Genomic DNA, 18,186 nt, shown 5'->3' with positions numbered 1-18,186 from the left:
CTAGGAATGGGTCTGTCTTTTAAGGTTTTTCTGAAACATTTGTGTATTTTGGCTCACCCAAGTGCTGTTTGTCTCGATGCGGATAGTGAGGAGAAAAATAAGGCAATGGTGCCAAATGAGAATGAAAAGTGAAATGTGGGTCACACTTGGAGATGTGGTAGTTTTTCATGGTGACAGAAGAAGACTACATTTAAAAAAAAAAAGACCAAAGCTCAAGATGATTTTTATGCTACCTTGGATAAACAACACTACCAGCAAAGTAAACCTGTTTATGAAATCACCCATTAAAAAAAAAAACAAAAAACCAAACCAAACAAACGGACAAAAAAAAAAGTAGTTCTTTCATGTAACATTTTGGAAGGCATATTTTTGATATTGCTCTGTTTGTAATCTGGTTACCAAAGTCAGCGATGGTTACAGTGCTTCCCTAGTTTTTTCAGTAACACAACCTAGAACTCTTGCTATATGCAATAATATGAACCGTAAATGTGATTTATTTAATTTTAAGAATCAATATATAAGGCAGTTCCTTCCAACGATTGATCGTCTAATATGATTAAATGTAAAGTTTAACAAAGTACCACATTCCCATTATCCGATTCACAAAGACAGATTTGGTTTAAAAATATGCCTGAAACATATTACAGATAATATCCCAGATGATTATTATGTAAACATTGTTATTACAATGAAATTAATTTGATATGAGCTTCATTTCACATTTTTAACGTCAACGCTGTAACACAGAGGCCTATTTAATCTGTCCAGTATTTGTGCAGGGTTTTAAATGAAGCATACAAAATCTACAATGTTCTACCTTCTTGTCATGAGGATCCATCTGTTTCCAATTATTGGCCTTTAACTGATGAAGTTCATCAAATTTCATACTAATATTTTCTATGGACAACTGCAGCATATCCCAAAACCCTGCTAAATCCTGGGAGGTCGGCCGTGGATGTGCATTAGGATTCTGTGCAACAGAAGAAAAAAACACATTGGCTTTAGTACCTCTTAATGTAAAGCATTTGTGCAAATGGTTACGAATCTTGCTAGCAAAGCAGTTTCAGCAGATCCAAGTCATCGGTGAGACACAGAAAGAGAAGCAAAGTGGAGCACTACTTACTGGCAGAGGGTTTTTGCAAGAAGTCTGGCTCGGTGTCGAGCCGCTGTGCCCCCGCAAGCCCCCTCTCACTGAAGGCAGCGGCTACCCGCCATGGACCACGGGGAAAGGGCAGGTGGCAGGTCCCCTGTGACAGGATCTGCTTGGGGATGTTCCTGGGCACAACTGGTGATATCCTAACCGCACTGAAATTAATCGCCAGCTTCCTCTTCACTTTCATGAGGAAGAATTCCCTGCCATATTCACACTTGTAAAAGGACTGACACCTGTGCAAACGTACATTTGCTGCATCTGCAAATAGTGATATACCAACGTGTGAACACTTTTTCCACACTCTGAGAACCTAAGGTCTACAGAAACGCACCATTTCAAGTAAAATTGCCTATTATACACCTCAGGCCAATTTCTTCATATTTTATTTGACAAGAATAACCTCTGCAGGGTGAAAAGCTCAGACGAGAACATGCAGAAGCACAGTAATCCCATTTTTACACACCTGACCCATTAGCATCTCCAGCACAGCATGGACCAGAGGCTGGTGACACGAGAGGTCCTGTTCTCTCTTGTGTCCCTTCAGCACAACCCAGCTCTAAACATTTTCTGCATGCAGTGGACATACATGAAATGGTCCCTGCTCTGATGGCAAAATTCGTATGAGGGAAAGCTTTCTACAGGATATGTATCTATATGCTGGTTCCCTATCGAAACTTCAAATAAAATGAGGTGTTGCATATGTTCACTTCAAGCATGTTTTTCTGTAAATGCTGAGCAATCCTTACACCAGTCTGAGACAGCAAGGTTTCATGGGTGCTGTGGCCTCGCAAGATTACATTGATATATTTTTATTAACTAACAAATAAATAAATAATTATTAGAACCTTAGATGTTGTTTTACATGGCTCGAGTTTTACTCTGCTTTTAAGTTTTCTCCCTCACCAGAGGCAATAAACCCAGTCAGTTGCTTGCCTTAAGAAATTTCTGTTCGTGCTTTTCACAGCAACAGTGACAAATGATTTTGATAGAAAGATTATACAACCAAAGGAGCAATTACTGAAAACAATGTATTTTTAGACTCATAAAGTGACCAGAGATTATACTTGGATTTCTAGTTTTTCAATGCTTGACACTAGCAGGTTGCCCAGCTGTAGGCTTTTATTTACAAAGATGAGCAACCAGAATGCTTTTTGAATTTTTTTATTAAGAATTAGAAGGCTTATTCAGACAGACCCAATTTCTGTTGCATTCGTCCACTTAGGCAGATTTTAGTTTGGGGCTTGATTTCCAGAGTTGCATTAACTGAAGTGGAAGATGATACTCTGGTGAGTATCACAGGGTTTGCCTTCCCTTCCCTATTCTATGCTGACAGAGCATAATGCTCTATGCTTTCTGGACTTCTAGCAATTTATGCCCAAACTGGGAATTAAATGCATTGTATCTACTATGCATGGATGGACTGGTTAATTAAAAAGTTGGAAAATTTTTATAAGTGCTGGCATTTTTGAGAATATTGCTTTAGATACCGAGTATGAAATGTATTTTTATTTATCAACAGGAATATCATTCTGATTCTATTACTACTAACAGCATAAAAATAGCAAATAGTAATAATAGTGGTAACATATACCAAGTACATACAGTAATAATAATAACATACTGGCTCTTTTCCTCTTTGCCTGTTTAGCACTCTGGAAAATTATTTTTCTCTCTTTCACTATTGGGGTTGTGGAACTTGAAGCACCAACTTTCAGTGTCTGATTTCCTGGTATTTCTGTCTTGTTTAATACAGGCAGCATTGCCATTACATGGGAAAGTCCCTCTCATGAAACTTCTGTTCCACTCTGAAAGATCTTAAGGTCTTTTACCCAAACACCTCTGTGCTCATGCAAACTGAACTCAGAGGTCAAGGGATAGATCCTTGCTCCTCTGAAATCAATAGCAGAACTTCAGTGATATTTTACTGAAGGCTTTTTTGCCTGTCATTATTTTAAGTCTCTCAACCTATAGTGAAACTCATGCTAACTCTGCCACGTTTCACAGAGTTACTCCCAAATTCATATCAAGGCCTTTACTGAAAAAAACTGCCATGCTAGTCAGAAAATCTGTCCAGTTTAGGTATGATTATTCACAGGGTTAGAAAAAGGCACAGAACAGTGTCTAGCAGAAAACTTACATACCAGGTTTTCTTCGCAAAGTTCTCTGAACTGGTAAAATTTCTGGGCCATGAGAAGTTGGGCACTGCCCACTGCAGTTCGAATTTTCCCTAGAACTGAGAGAAAAAGAAACGTAAGTCACAATACTTTCTTTGCTGCAGGCAACTAAAAGCCTATAAAAAGAGAGGAGAAAACTGCGCAGTAGTTTCAGTAGGCTTTCAAGAAGCATGTTATCTCTCAGGCACGGATTAGAGAAAAGCTGATAAATCTAAGGCCAGATCTGCACTAGGCAAAAATACTAATCTGCTGCTGCATCTTACTCATTCCCCCAGTGAGAGCAGTTGTAACTAGAGAAGAGCACTTCCATGGTGGTATAAACATGGCTAATCAAAAGCTTTTTCAACCTGTAGAGAAAGCTCATCAGAATTTACACCTCTCATCATCACTGTGACCCAGGCTCAGGCCTTGAATACAAACCCAGCTCCCTCTGCAAGGACACGCAGGTTTCAAACCCTGGGATGCTGTCTACACTGTTTGGAAAACATGGCATCTACCAGCATTTCTGACACCTCGCTTAGCAACTCGGCACCTTGTTTCCAGATTTAGCTGAGTGTTGCTCGATATGAGCCCAGAAAGAGAACAGTGATTTTCATGCATGGCAGTGAATCTCATTCGGAGCCTCTTGAGTATTTTCCACGAGCACAATCTGAAGCAGCTTCTGCCTTTGAATTGGGATGCCCAGGCATGCTTCAGGGAGCAATCACACCCTGTCCTCTCCTCCTTGCTGGTGACCTGGAGGGAGGTGTCAGAGCATCCTAGCCCAGCTCCTGCGCTGTCTGGGGCCTCCTTTGTACAGACAACTGGGTACTTTCAGTCTCTTTGGACTGAGTGCTGTGAAGGACTGCAGTGAACCAGAAGACAGAGAATAGTAAATGCCTCTGAATAAAACAGGAGCTCATACTGTTTTGGTTGCATTCAACCTCACTGAAATGGTGAGGTTTTACTGCTGCAAGGGGTAGTTGGGAATACACTACCCAAACCTGAGGCATACACTGGTGCATCCAGAGACCAGCATTTCCCTGGGGCTTTGCAGAGTTCTGGTCCGGGGCAGTGTGTGTGTGTATGTGAAAAAAGAAGCAAGCATGCAGAAACAGAGCAGGAAGACAGACGTGGCCTTAACTGGCAGTAGGACAGTGAATCCAGGAAAGAGAGTGCGATTTTGGGGACTGCTGATTGAAAGAAAATTGATGCTGTGAGCAAGAAAGCAGCTACCAGTTTGTTTGAGACTTTCAATGGTCTGTCTTTAAATAAACAGGTTGGCATCATGGATGTATCTGGCTCCATCATTAATTTTCCCTCTCAGCTGAAGCAACTTATTATTCCCCAATTCTCTCGTTAAATATTGATTTAAAAACTAATTTAAATCAATTTAGAAAAATTACCACTTCAATTAATGAAAAACATGAATGGCAGCCACTGTGTCACAATTTTCACTACCATTTCTACTTATAGATACTTGCATTGTCCCAGCCCTCACATGACAAATTTACAGTCTGGATACATGAGACAGGTTAGGGAGGAACAGGAAAAACAAAGAGACGAAGTGGCCTGCTGAAGGTGAGCAAATTGTTGGTGGAGCACAGAAGAGTTACTACTCCTTAGCTCCCATCCCCTGTCCCATCCCTTGGGCATGGTTACTTTTCATATAAAAGCTAACACAACGTCAGCAGAGCACCACTGGGAAAATACTGCTAAGTGTTCTGACTTACCACAATGAAAAGTAAATAAATAACCAAAACTTTGCTATAACCCCTTCTGACAACATTTTTAGGGTCTCACAGTCCTGTGACTGGCTGCAGTGCATGTTGGCAGCTTGTGACCAGAACGTCACCATACAGTGTTTGGCAAGAGAAAGGCCTCTCCACGGGACTCTCTTGTGTGGCCACATGCTAAGCAAACTGGCACAAACACTCATGATGAACTAAAACCAGAGACACAGTTGTACAAAATCTGTGTCCCGCTCCTTCAAGGCAAATGGCTTTTCCTTCAGCAGCCTTAAAACTTGCTCCTTAAGGCTGCTGAAGGAAAAGTGGGATGTGGAGTTCATTTATACTTTAGACATACAAAGGAAAGGGAAAAAAAAAAACCCAGGAGGGTGAAGAGAGAGTCTTTTCACATTTTTTTCAGAAACTATAGGAGAGAGATCTGTGAACACACACAGAGCCCAGACTTTCATTTTGTTCCCAGAACTCAGCTCAGCACTGCCAGGAAATAGCCGTGAGCTGGAAGATTCACTAAGCAGAATATTTTCAGCATATTGCGCAGGGAGTTTTGCACACAACTCTCATTATTGTTAGCAAGGCTTGCGTGTCTAATTCTATGCGCACAGTGCTGAAAATGGACCCCTTGGTGTGTCTAGTCATTTATGCAACCCAATATGCAAACCACTCAACTGAAAGGACTCTTCAATAGTAGGAGGAGCTACTCCGGGAGCTTTCATGTGGTTCCCATTGTTATGAAAACTCTTCCCACTGAGTATATTTGGGAACAGCTGCCTCATCTGGAGCTCGGCCACTCTGACGCTTCCCAAGACTTGAGAAGGGGAGAAAAAACGGTCTCTCGACTTCTTGGGACAAAAAAAAAAAAAAAAAAAAAGACGAGGCGGGCTCTTCCTGGAAACCTGCACCACCCGACTTGGAAATCACGTCCCAAGCCCGAAGAAATGTAAATACACCTTGCTGGTGATGGATGGGAATGTGCCCCTTCCTTTGAGGGAAGAAGAGCTTAATATTCAGAGATGTCAGCAGAGGGAAAAGGAAGTCCTTGTCCTTGGCTGCCTAGCGACTGGCTATTTGCCTAAAAACCATCATCCCAGCTGACTGTGGGATGCATGCTGATGCTGTTCTCTATTGTTGCCACTTCTGCTGTAGCCGCGGCTGTATCTAGTCAAGTGTCACTGATTCCTTGCCCCTCAAAAGCAAGCGGTCTGTTAATGTGCAACCCATCAACAACCAACTCTGTCACGGAAGTTAGGAAAAAAAACCCCAAAGACAAAGCATGCGAAAGACTGAAAGGAATCTCTCCAGAAGGCACAAAACCTTATCAGTAGCCTAAGTTTTGTTTCCAAATGCACGTTGCTTTTGGTGTTTCAAGGCAGAGTGCTTGTTTCGCTTACTCAGTCAAAATCTCTGGTGCAACAGAGAAAGGCCAAGGTGTAGTAAAAAACCAAAAAGTAAAAATAGACCAATACTTTCTTAGGAGAAAAGCCTGCGAGGTTTGAAGCCAAATACCAAGAAAATAAATGGAATTGTAAAGATAATACTCAAAACACATCAGAAAAGAATCAGCAAAATCTTTACAGCAAGGGAGATGAGGTCCAGAAAAAAACATAAACATTCAAATTGATGCATTCAGCTAATAGGATACAAACAAAATGTATAAAACCAAGCAACAACAAAAAATACCAACCCATCAAGATGCAATCATAGAGGATTTAAACACCTATATAATGTTATTCATGTCTGCTTTCTGTTCCATACAAGGTTACGCAGCACTCAGCACTGTTGGATCCGAATGCCTTCCAGTAATGCATTAAGCCACATTATTAACATCCATCATATGCTTTGCTGTCACCCCTTCCCCAGGGGGAGAAGTGTGTGTACTGCAGTGTTTTGCTTTTATAGTTTGAATTCTTCCTTTTTTTTTATCCCCCTCCTTGCTTTGACCTCTCTTCCTTGTAAATCCAGTTCTCTCCTGTGATGCTTTTTAAGAAATAGACAGTTATGTCTATTCTGACAAACTGCTTCTGTATAGCTATTTTGATAAAATTTGGCTATTATGGAGGGCCTCCTCAGTATTACTGTTCTTGATTAGGGGTCTCAGAATGTTATTCTAGGATAGACGCATGCCAGTGAATTTCCTTGTGTCTCTAACACCCTTAACCTGTTCTCCTTTTAAAATGGTCTTAAATACAGACTTAGACTATGTGCTGTTCAAGCAATAAGTTCTTGCTTCTAAGAACTGCATAGGACCTACTTTGGGATTGCAGAGCTCTATGTTCCCTGTCCCGTCGTGTCCCGTGTCGTCGTTCCCCCACCCCCCCACCCCCCCGGGGAAAAGAAATGAAACAAAAAAACCAATCGCAAACACAAGCAGAAAAAAATGGTGATATTGTCATCTGCCCTACCTTGGAAGGAGACTGTGTGTGTTACAAGGATAACAAAATATTAGAAAACAACAACAAAAAACACCTGAAGTGATGTGAAAAGCCATCACATAGAAGCAACAGGAGTTTTGAGGAGCTGCAGTTACTTGGCCTTAAAACACCAACTGATCTCTTTGCATTTCAACTTTGACAGGCCCCAGGGTCTAAAAAGTGACAAAGGAGGCACTTTAGGTGTGCGGCTATCAAATACCCTTAATGTAAAAACACCTGGCCGGTAGGCAGGGCCCAAGCTAGGGAACAGAAAAACAGCGACTTGCTCATTGCCCCAGGAGCAAGTGGCAGGAACAATAGCCGAAATTACAGGGACACGGCCTGACATTTGCGTTGCAGATGTTGGCTGGGCACTGTGCATATGAAGCAATCCTGCCATAGAGCTGTCACAATCCATTTCCAAGCCAGGATGGACCAGCATTTTAGCCTATTCATGTTGACAGACCTACATTTAAATAACGCCAAGCATGACAAAAGCCAGGAAATTCAAAGTTAAAGCTACTGCTCAGGTCTTAAGCTCGTCTATTAGGGAGAAAACAGCCAAATGAAGCAAACTATGGAAGGAGCAGTCCTTGATTTGAGTCATATATGCTTACAGGAGTGATCTCATTGAAGTTAATAGGGCTGTCTGCATGAGTAAATGCTGTTCACTGGGAGTAAAGCAGTTTCCATGTGTTCTCTGACTTACTCAGCTTTTATGAGCACACTTCATGTCTTTTCCCTAACTAGATTGTTTCCTTGCTTGTGGATTTCTCTTTTTTCCTGGCTAGCCTTTGGACACTAGCAGGGCTTCCAGCCAGGAGCTGTCTTTCCTTGGAGAAACCCTCGTGGACGGTGAAGTCCCTTCTGGGGAGAAAACCAGAGCAAGAAAAGGAGAGTCGGGCATACGGCCAGAGGCATGTAGCCAGGGGGATTCCAGCAGGACTCGGCCACACGTCAGGCTGGTGACTGTCCCTCTGCACGGCTGCATCGGCCGGCTGCAGGATCAGGCCGTCTCACTCCTCCGAGCGGCAGGGACCAGGACAGCTTGGGGAAGCCCTGCAGAGGACTGGCAAATGGTTTTCCTTGCTCGTGGCTGAGAGTGAACTCACGGGTCTCCTTTTCTTTTGCCATGCATAGCTATTACGAAAAATAAATCTTTTCCTTAACTTTCTTCTCTTGTGCCTATCCTGCACTCTTTAAGTTTTCCTTTGAAACAATCAAAACAAACCGAAACAGCAGAAAGTGTGCAAGCATTGCATAATTTGCCAGAACTGGCTGAATTTGCAGAGACTCTGGTCCTAAGCAGCAAGGTTACTGCAGATTTGAGGTCAACCTTTGTTTGCAGACTAGCCCAGAGGAGTATAATATATGTGCAAGACAGTTATAATGACATGTCTTGTCAGAGCCTTGGTTTTCTATTTTAGTTTTTACTTGATTGGCCTGATTTGTCTCACCACAAAACCCACATTACACCTGACTTGTGGTGAATCAGGCCCACTGTTTGCTTCCGATGGTTATCTTTGCATTGAAGCCACTTTACAATCCCATGTGAAAGAGAAACATTTCTGAAGGGGGAGTAAAATGAAGCCCTCTGGTTCTTCCAGAAAGGTTAATGCCCCATGTGAAATAAAAATAACAGCAAAAAATCCAACAAAAGCCAGGCCGAGGCTGTGGGTGTATGTTCCTGTGTCCACCGCTGGGAAAAAAAGGTGGTCAGAGGCTGCTCACTAACAGCACTGTGCAGGGAGCCAGGCCTGTTGCTGCTAATTCTGTGTATAATTGGTTGCTCCAGAGGCCTGAGCCAAAAGTCACCAGCATCAGCAGCGAGGCTCTGACTATATGAAATTTTGCAGGGGAGAGGTAGGAGGAGAGAGCAGAGGGTTGAGAAGAAAATTTAAAAAAAAAAAAAAAAAAAAAAGTAAACAATTGATTTCACCTGAGGCCTGATCCAAAGCGTCAATCAAGTCTCACAAGGTGTTTAGCCTCATATCTCTAACATCTTTTTTTTTTTTTTTATGAGAGCCCTAGAGTTTGTAGCCAACATCCCAGTAACAGCAAAATACATGGAAACCATATCAAGTGTCCTAGCTTAAAGTGTGAGTGGTATTCATCTGCCTGTTACACATGCTGTGGCTTTATTGGAAAATGATTTCAGATAAAACCAGAATATACTATACAATAAATAATTCATGGCGGAAGCAGAGCCACATTTCTCTCTATATTGGCATTTCATCGTGCAGCTACTGAACCACAGCTTGTTTTTATACACAGCAGCAGACTCCATTTCCCAGCTAGAAACATTCAATCCCATCTGGTAGATTCATTCCCAGCTAGATAATACCCAACGTATCTATGTAACATACAAGCTACTGTCAAACAGCAGCGAGCCGTCTCCTCAAGACAGCTGTTTCGCACAAGGGCCGCATTGTCTGGAGGAAGCACGGATCATTTTACGCGGAGCGCCGGGGGGACGAGCCCTCTGTCAGCTGCCATGGCATTGAGAAAACCTCGCTCATCGCACGTTCTCGTTATTTTGTTATCTGGCCAAACACACACTGGGGATGTCAGGTTGAAAACAAAGGATGCATTCCCTGCTCTGGTTATATTTCATTAGGAAAACCAAAGCAAACACACCTCTTCAGCTCCTTCCCTCCCTCTCTTCAAAGCTTTTGTTTCTGGTGCTGCTGAGTGGACAGAGCTGCCCTGGCCATATGCTTTTCCTTGGCACCAGGTAGAGTGGGGCGTGCTGCGCTGCAGCAGAAAGCCCCGCGTAGCCTCTGTGGGAGGCAGCTGCCATGTGCTGGAGTGGCCGACAGTATCACACCAAAATCAGTACCTCACCAGTGACCACACACCCAGGTGACCCCTTTCCTCATCCCATTTCCAGCGATCACGAGAAGTGCCAGTCAGAAAAATGAAGAGGAGGAATAATCCCCAGGACACATGCTGTCTGTGCTGTAAGGAAGAATTGGGATTCTCCAGCCTAACCACTCCTTTATCTTCCCTATAACTGACTTCTCCCACTGACTGCACAAAGAGCCCTTTAAAACTACCATATATCAAAGACGCGAAGACACTGAGAAAGTTCTGTACACAGATATACACGTTCTGCATGTATGAGCCTTGTAAAATTCACTTTGTGTTCTTTTTCCAAGGTCAATAACTACTTTGGTACACAAATAAAATATTTGCAGGGTTTTCCATTATTATCAGTTCATAGAATCATAGAATCACAAAATGGTTTGGGTCAGAAGGGACCTTTAAGGATCACCTAGTTCCAACCCCCCTGTCATGGGCAGGGACACCTTCCACTAAACCAGGTTGCTCAAAGCCCCGTCCAACCTGGCCTTGAACACTGCCAGGGAGGGGGCATCCACAGCTTCTCTGGGCAACCTGTTCCAGTGTCTCACCACCCTCATCACAGGCAGTGTCTTCCTTATGTGCAGTCTAAGTTGTGGCAAAGAGAAAGCAAGTGGGTTTTGTGTCTTGGACTTACAAATATTGTGTATTTCCTGCTTGTTATGTGTACACACTTCTTTTTCAATTTAAAATCTCTTAGTTCATGGGGTTTATTTCTTGCATACTCACAACAGAAAACCTTCGTATTCTGATACATCTTCCAAGATATTTTTGAATGTATTGATGATGTAAATGGAAAATGAGGTTCAAATATTCTAAAACTTGGGGAAGCTGGACCTGCTTTGAAGGCTAATCCTTCTATATTTTTCCCTCAGGAGAAGTTGTTAGCCTATTATATAACAGAAATTTTGTAAAAATAGAAAACCTTAACATACCTTAATGTTAAGGTTATCTCATACTTTCCATTAGAAGTCAATTTCCAGTTGCTTACAATAGTGTCTAACTTTAACTATCTAGATCATACTTCTCTATGGTTATTTCTTTCATTGGGTTGAATGGAAAGTTCCAGCTGAAACAGCTTATGCATTTCCAAGAATTTTAAAAAATAATTTTTTTGCCAGTGTTAATTACTTTCCTTCCATAAATCAAAACCTTGACATCTCAAAAGAATTCTGTCTTCTCCCTTCTTGAGAGGAAGGATTAGAAATTTAGAAGAACCAATCCTGGAGCTGGAGTAGTAGTCCTTGCTTTGGTAGGAACTAATTTTGTGGTTGGAAAAGTGTTATTTGTATATCACAGGAGAATACGCTTAGATGTGCCTAAATTATACAATACTGAACTCTCTATATGCAGCTGCTCCTTAGTGTTTTCTAGAGGATCCCTGCTAGAATTTGAAAAAGCATCATTCACAAGGAGCATGCTCCTAAGCTCACAGGTTTACCTATGTCCAAAAGTTGACAGCTATCAATAGTACTGCTCCTTGTAATGGAAATGAATGGAAAAAACTTCTGTTTTCACTGGGAGAAAAAATTCTGGATGGGGAGGCACATGTCCAGCTCTTCTGTCCTAATTAGAGTGAATAAATAAGATGTGAGCTACCCACCGTTCTTATTAATGAAGGCTTACAAGATGTTCCCATTACCTTACAGGTGGGGTAATACTTCTGGCAGCGGTTACAACTGAGAGGTAGTTTGCACGTGTGTGTTTTTTATCACAAAATATGGAGAGCTTGTTTTACTGGGAAGATCAAAGATGAGTAAGAACTGCAAGGGAGATGAAGGGAGGCTGGAGAGGGGAAGAGAGGGAGAACAACTTGGAAGCACAACTGAAATCTCTTTTAGTTGGGAGAAGCACCTGAAGACTCTGATGCCAATCACCATCTAAAAAGGCAACTAAAATATGAATTTAATGAAAAGGAACTAGAATCTGTTCAATTATTTTCCAAGGTTATGAGAAGCATTTTCAAATGGAAGAGTTAAGAAACATTAATACTACAAGATCCCTAACCACAGTCTCCTAATTATCCGTTGAACTATGCAATCCCAAAAGCTAATACCTCTGGAGTTTCAGAAGTGCTGAGCATTTGCATCCCCTGTCAACTTTAATAAGGATTATTATATACATACATAGAGTCCTTTTGAGAATCACGACCATAGCTTCATTAGCTAAATAAGAAAGGGCATGATACAGAATTCACTGGAGTAAATTTGACCTATATTAAATACTTTTTTGTGTTTGCAATATTATTGTATGTAGTTACTTACTGTCCTCGGGTAGGTTGTTTTCCCGTTCTTCTCTCTCCATCTGTTGGCACCAGCCTTCCATACGATCTCTCTCTGCCTGAAGTAGCTTCAGAAACCAGTGGCCATCTCGTGGGCACACTGACCTTTGAACAGCTTCCAGAGGATCTTCGGTGATAGAGTCAATCCAGGGGTCAGGAGGAGGTAAAATTGATGGATCAAAATCTGTATCAAAGTCATCATCCACTGCACATGCGTGGTAATGGTTTCCTGACCCTTGTATGCTAACAGTAGAGGTGCTTGCATCTCGGGAAAATTGTCTTGATATTTGTCCAGAACATGTATTGTCCTCTTGAGGGTCGATTATTTCAAAGTTCTCATGGAAATCCAGGTCTGCTTGCACGGCTGTTGTTACACTATTAGATCGTGTAAACCTGCGAAAGCTTTGGAGAGCACAAACATAAGATGTTTAGCAAACTTTTTCTAGGTAACTCGGTAAGAAAGGACTTATTAAGATTCTGCCACTCCTCCTAAGACTGGCAGTCACAGCTTGAAGTGCTACACTCAGGTGCTTTTTCTTGAAATGATCAGCATAAACTTATTTTCTCATTGCAAGCCAACAAACAAGTATCTCTCTTTTTTCCATGCAAGCTCATTGTGTATTGAGGCAAGTACCTGTAATTGTTGTGTGGGTTAACAAAGACAGAGGCTAGCCCAAGAGACAGCTAATAGTGTCAGTAGTTTAGGATTTTAGGTTACCAATTAATCAAAACTTAAAGGAAGGGGCCCAATTTTAAGAAGTGGCTTATCTTTCAACTTTAAAAACTCACACTCCTTTGAAGTTACACATCCACTCACAAGCCACATTTAAAAATCATACATGTGAGATTGATAAAACAGTAATACCAAGGAGTCCACTATCTATGTAACATTATATGTTCCATTTATAAAGAAGGTATTTTTAACCCAGATAAGTATTTTGTATTGCTTCTTCATAATTACTCTTCATAATTATGTACCTGCTAATACCACTGTCATCTTTCACAATTTTAGCCCCCATTCCCAGTGTTCAGACATTTTATTTTTCACATTTCACCTTCAGTTTCAAAGTGCTGTTCTCTTTTTCACCAAAACTAGCATTCTCAGTTGCTGTCTATGTCACCCTCATCGTGATGGCTGCTACCCTGTAGGTAGCTTCCTTTCACCTTGCATAGCTTCTCTGTGTTGGAGCCTCTGAGGGCAGAGAGCAAACCCTGAGGGTAAAGGCAAAAGCAGAGGAAAGAGGAGGTTCCGGGCTTTGGGTTGGGGTGGGTTTTCTTTACGTAAACAGCACTCCAAATTCTGCAGTCCAAGGCAGCTGAGGTGAAGCGGCTGATAGAGAAGAAGCAGAGGGAAGTGTAAGGAGTAAGAGACACCTAATGCTGTTGCAGAGGGTGGTTGTGAGAGCAGATACAATGAGTAGTAAACTGTGGAGGGAATGAGTGGAAAATCTGCAGGCAAATAATTACAATCAGGGTAGCTCTAGAAACTGATGCACTGAGGAACACGGAAAACAAGCAAAGCAGACATTTGTCTTGCCCTGTGATGATAAAGAAGGTATAAAGTAATTAATGTAGATATTACTTAAATTATTAACATTTAGGCTTCAGAATTAACATAGTTTTGAACTAAATAGGGACAGATTCCCACCCCTTCTTATTCATTCATAATGCCTTTGCACTCATGTAGCTGGTGGTTCGCTTCTAATTTCTTCACAATCTCACTTTTACTCTTGAAACTAGTGTTAGGACCCATATTCTGGTTGTTTTACCCTTAGCAGTTCTATTTTTAGTTTGAGCTCAAGCAGCAATGACAATGCTAAGGAGACAGTGGAGCTGGATGCTGGGCACCATTTCACTCCCTTTCATTTATATTCCACCTTCCACTGAAGAGCAATAGCCAATTAGACAAGCTCAACTGACAGCAAAAGTGTTGTTCATTGAGTGTATTTAGTGTGCAGTTGGGGAGGGAGAAGATAGAAGGATGCTGAGGGAGAATTTCATGTCCTATGTAGCTGATGCATCCATATACCTCAGGAGGAGTGCAGATTTCAAGGAGGACCATACCAGGTCCTGCTGATAGAAGAAATTAGTGGCTGTTGATGTGGGGCTTTGAGAGGAGCAGAGCAAAGCAAAACAGGAGTTGAAAAGGGTTCTTCAGTTTCCTCTGCAGAAGAAAGCTCAAATTAACTTCTCAGCCACACCAATCCCCGGAAAACTTTAATAATACATTTTAATGTAGCACCTGCCACTTGAGTTCTTTTGAAACAAGTGTTGTTAAACGATGCAAAAGTCACAGTTATGCCGCTGTAGTTTTACACGATATGCACCAGCAAACTGAAAAATATGGAGTGAGTAGAACTCTTCAGCTCGGTAGTATTTATCCTTTGACAAGCAGAGCAAAACATTTTGTTATGGACTGATACATCAGAAAAGTTCAAAAGGGAGGACAAAGATCATTGGAGATATGGTATGGCTTCCACTGGGGGAAAGACATTTCTTGGTTTAGAAAACAGATGGCTGAGGGGGGATATGAGAGACCTATGAAATCCTGACTAGGTGATGTTTCACCATTTCTCAGAGTGCAAGAATTGTGGGGAGGAAGGCAGCCAGTTGTAAGGCTTAGAGGTCTAAAGATTTACATCTAGTGAAAGGAAGTATTCCTTCACACAATGTGTAATTAAATTGCCACAGAATCCTGGGAAAACCAAAGGCAAAAATAGGTTCAAAGAGAACCTGATCAAACTCACAGGAGATAGGTCCAGGAAGAGCTATTACACAGATGTCGTATCTGGCTTAGGAAGTCCCTAAACAACAGACTGCTAAATTGGGAAGGTCTACTGGGAGAAGTAGTGCTTCATACACACCCTTTATACTTTTCCTTTACACACACTCCTTTATACTTTCCTTAAGTATCTACTACTTGTCCCTGGCAGAGAAAAGCTGTTAGACTGCTATCAGTGGTTAGAAAGACGTTAGCTTTAGGCTGACATTACAATGAAAATCTTTTGGTCCAATCTATGCTACTTTAAAAAAAAATTGCTTTAATTTGGCCACCAACCTGACAAATTCCTTATCTGCACTGGAGTGTGTGCATGCATATACACACACACATACAAAAACCCAAAAAACATGTGTGCCCACACAGGCACATGCTCACACAGGATTTCTTTTCAGTCATTTAGTCAGGGTTCACTGAGAGCCAAGGCATTAGCACACAGTGTACTCTTCCACACCTTCCATGGTACTGGAGAGAAAAGAAAATGCCTTAATCCAGGCTCATTCTTCTCCACACCCCTACCTCCACGTCACAGCCACCTTCTGCTTTCCCCAGTGCCCTACGCTCTGATATCCTTCTGTTTCAGATGACCATTTGTATTTTCAGTGTACACCCTGGCTTTTCAGTATACACCAAATCCCAAATATGAAAACATCAAGGTCTGCTTGCCAAGAGGATGTACTGCTGGAGGCACTACATTTCAAAGGTTTCAGGAGTGTACTCTTACTGTGTTCAATATGAGCTAGTACCACCAAAAACAGACTCTGCTCAACAAATAAAAAAGAATGACCTACTTTTTTTTGCCTTTGTTTTATCTATATAATAGTATGCTACAGGCTTGCTCGACAGATTCTTGGCACTGGACTGTGCAACCTATCTGTCTTCAAAAGAAAAACAACTTGGCAATAGAATATAGCATCAGTTCAAAATTAAAAAATACTCCCAAGGAAATGTATGTTGAATAAAATGGAAATGCAGGAAGGCACCCACTATCTGCCTGCCTCCAGCATATCTATATAAAATGCCTAATAGATGGTAATTTTAGTCTCTGACATAGCTTCCTCACTCACTTCCAGGATGTTTTACCATGTGTCGCACATGAGCCTTTTTTGTTTTGCTCTCAGTTAAAACTCCATATCACAGAAGAGCTGCTGAAGCTAATGCCTAAGTTTTCACTTTTTCTACATATACAAAACATTCACAGGTCTACCTAAAAAACCGTTTTCATAAATTGCTGGTAATCGTTAAAAACAGAGATTTGCTTCTTCCTCTGCTTTCAGGCTTGGCTCTTTTGTACATAGTTGTGCCCTGCAGGTACAAGGTGTAATAATTACAGCTTCAGAGAACTGCAGCAGATATCTGGCCTAAGGTGCAGAAAGCCATGAAACCTCAGACTGGATAAACCAGTATGGAGAACAAGAGCACAACGTGTTTTGAACAGCAACAACGGGGTCACTTGTTACCATTCAACTCTCCCTTCTAAGTCTTCTTTTGCTTTCTTCTGAAAAACATGTTTACATTTCAACTCAGAGAACTGCTTGCTTTCATTAAAAAAACTCCAAAACCTCAGAAAAGACCTAGGTTTCAAACCAACTGATACATGATGAGTCTCAGAGGCACTTACATTAAATTCATCCTGTCTCACTGTAGCCATTGGCTGTACTGTCTCAGATGTGGGCTTTTCTGCCAAGGTTGCGGCCCCTGTCAGCAGAACAAAACTAACTGCAGAAGGAGTTAGCAGATACGGTACCAGAGCCTTAGCAGGGAAACTCTAATCCTTTACGGCAATGTTAGAATAGACTATTTCGGCCAGAAGGGACCTACAATGATCTTTTAGTCCAACTTCCTGACTATTTCAGGGCTGACCAAAAGTTAAAGAATGTTGTTAAGGGCATCACCCAAATGCCTCTTAAACACTGACAAGCTTGGGCAATCGACCACCTCTCTAGGAAGCCTGTTCCAGTGTTTGACTGCCCTCTCGGTAAAGAAATGCTTCCTAAGGTCCAGTCTAAACATCCCCTGGCACAGCTTTGAACCATTCCCATGCATCCTGTCACTGGATACCCAGGGAGAAGACATCAGCACCTCCCTCTCCCCTTCCCCTCCTCAGGAAGCCGCGGAGAGCAATGAGGTTGCCCCTCAGCCTCCTTTTCTCCAAACTAGGCAGGTCCAAAGTCCTCAGCCTCTCCTCACAGGACATGCCTTCCAGCCCTTTCGACAGCTTTGCTGCTCTCCTCTGGACACATTCAAGGACCTTCACATCCTTCCTAAATTGTGGGGCCCAGAACTGCACACAATATTCAAGGTGAGGCCGCACCAATGCTGAATACAGCGGGATAATCACCTCTTTTGATCGGCTGGTTTTCGATGCGCCCCAGGATAAGATTTGCCCTCTGGGCTGCCAGGGCATGACAGTCCTGACTCATATTGAGCCTGCTGCTGACCAGCACCCCCAGATCCCTTTCTGCAGGGCTGTTCTCCAGGCACTCTTCTCCCACTTTATACTTGTGCCCAGCATTACTTCATCCTAGGTGCAGAATCCAGCATTTAGACTTGTTAAATTTCATCCCATTAATTGTTGCCCAATGCTCCAATCTATCTAGATCCTTCTGCAAGGCCTCTTGTCCCTCAAGAGAGTCAACAGCACCTCCCAGTTTGATATCATGGCAAACTTACTAATGGTGCATTCAACTCCTGCACCCAGATTGCTGATAAATATACTGAGCAGAACTGGGCCTAGAATTGAACCCTGAGGAACACTGCTGGTGAGCAGTCCCCAGCCAGATGTAGCCCAAATCACCA

At 42.1% G+C, this 18,186-nt stretch overlaps 1 protein-coding gene across 4 annotated transcripts in view; it reads right to left on the bottom strand.

Annotated features, from left to right (window-relative positions):
* Positions 1–18,186, bottom strand: part of DLGAP1 (DLG associated protein 1) — a 428,529-nt gene that overhangs the window by 2,953 nt on the left and 407,390 nt on the right. For all 4 annotated transcript variants that reach the window (XM_074878768.1, XM_074878753.1, XM_074878762.1 and 1 more), the window contains 3 exons: positions 12,592–13,010; positions 3,295–3,386; positions 818–970 (listed from right to left, as the gene is read on the bottom strand). In XM_074878768.1, coding sequence (XP_074734869.1) covers positions 818–970; positions 3,295–3,386; positions 12,592–13,010 — 664 coding nt within the window. The remainder of the gene's footprint in view (positions 1–817; positions 971–3,294; positions 3,387–12,591; positions 13,011–18,186) is intronic.

Source organism: Strix uralensis, chromosome 1 (genome assembly GCF_047716275.1).
Source record: "Strix uralensis isolate ZFMK-TIS-50842 chromosome 1, bStrUra1, whole genome shotgun sequence".
NCBI lineage: Eukaryota > Metazoa > Chordata > Aves > Strigiformes > Strigidae > Strix > Strix uralensis.
The sequence above is the reverse complement of the archived record's forward strand: the minus strand, read 5'-3'. Positions and strand labels throughout refer to the sequence as shown.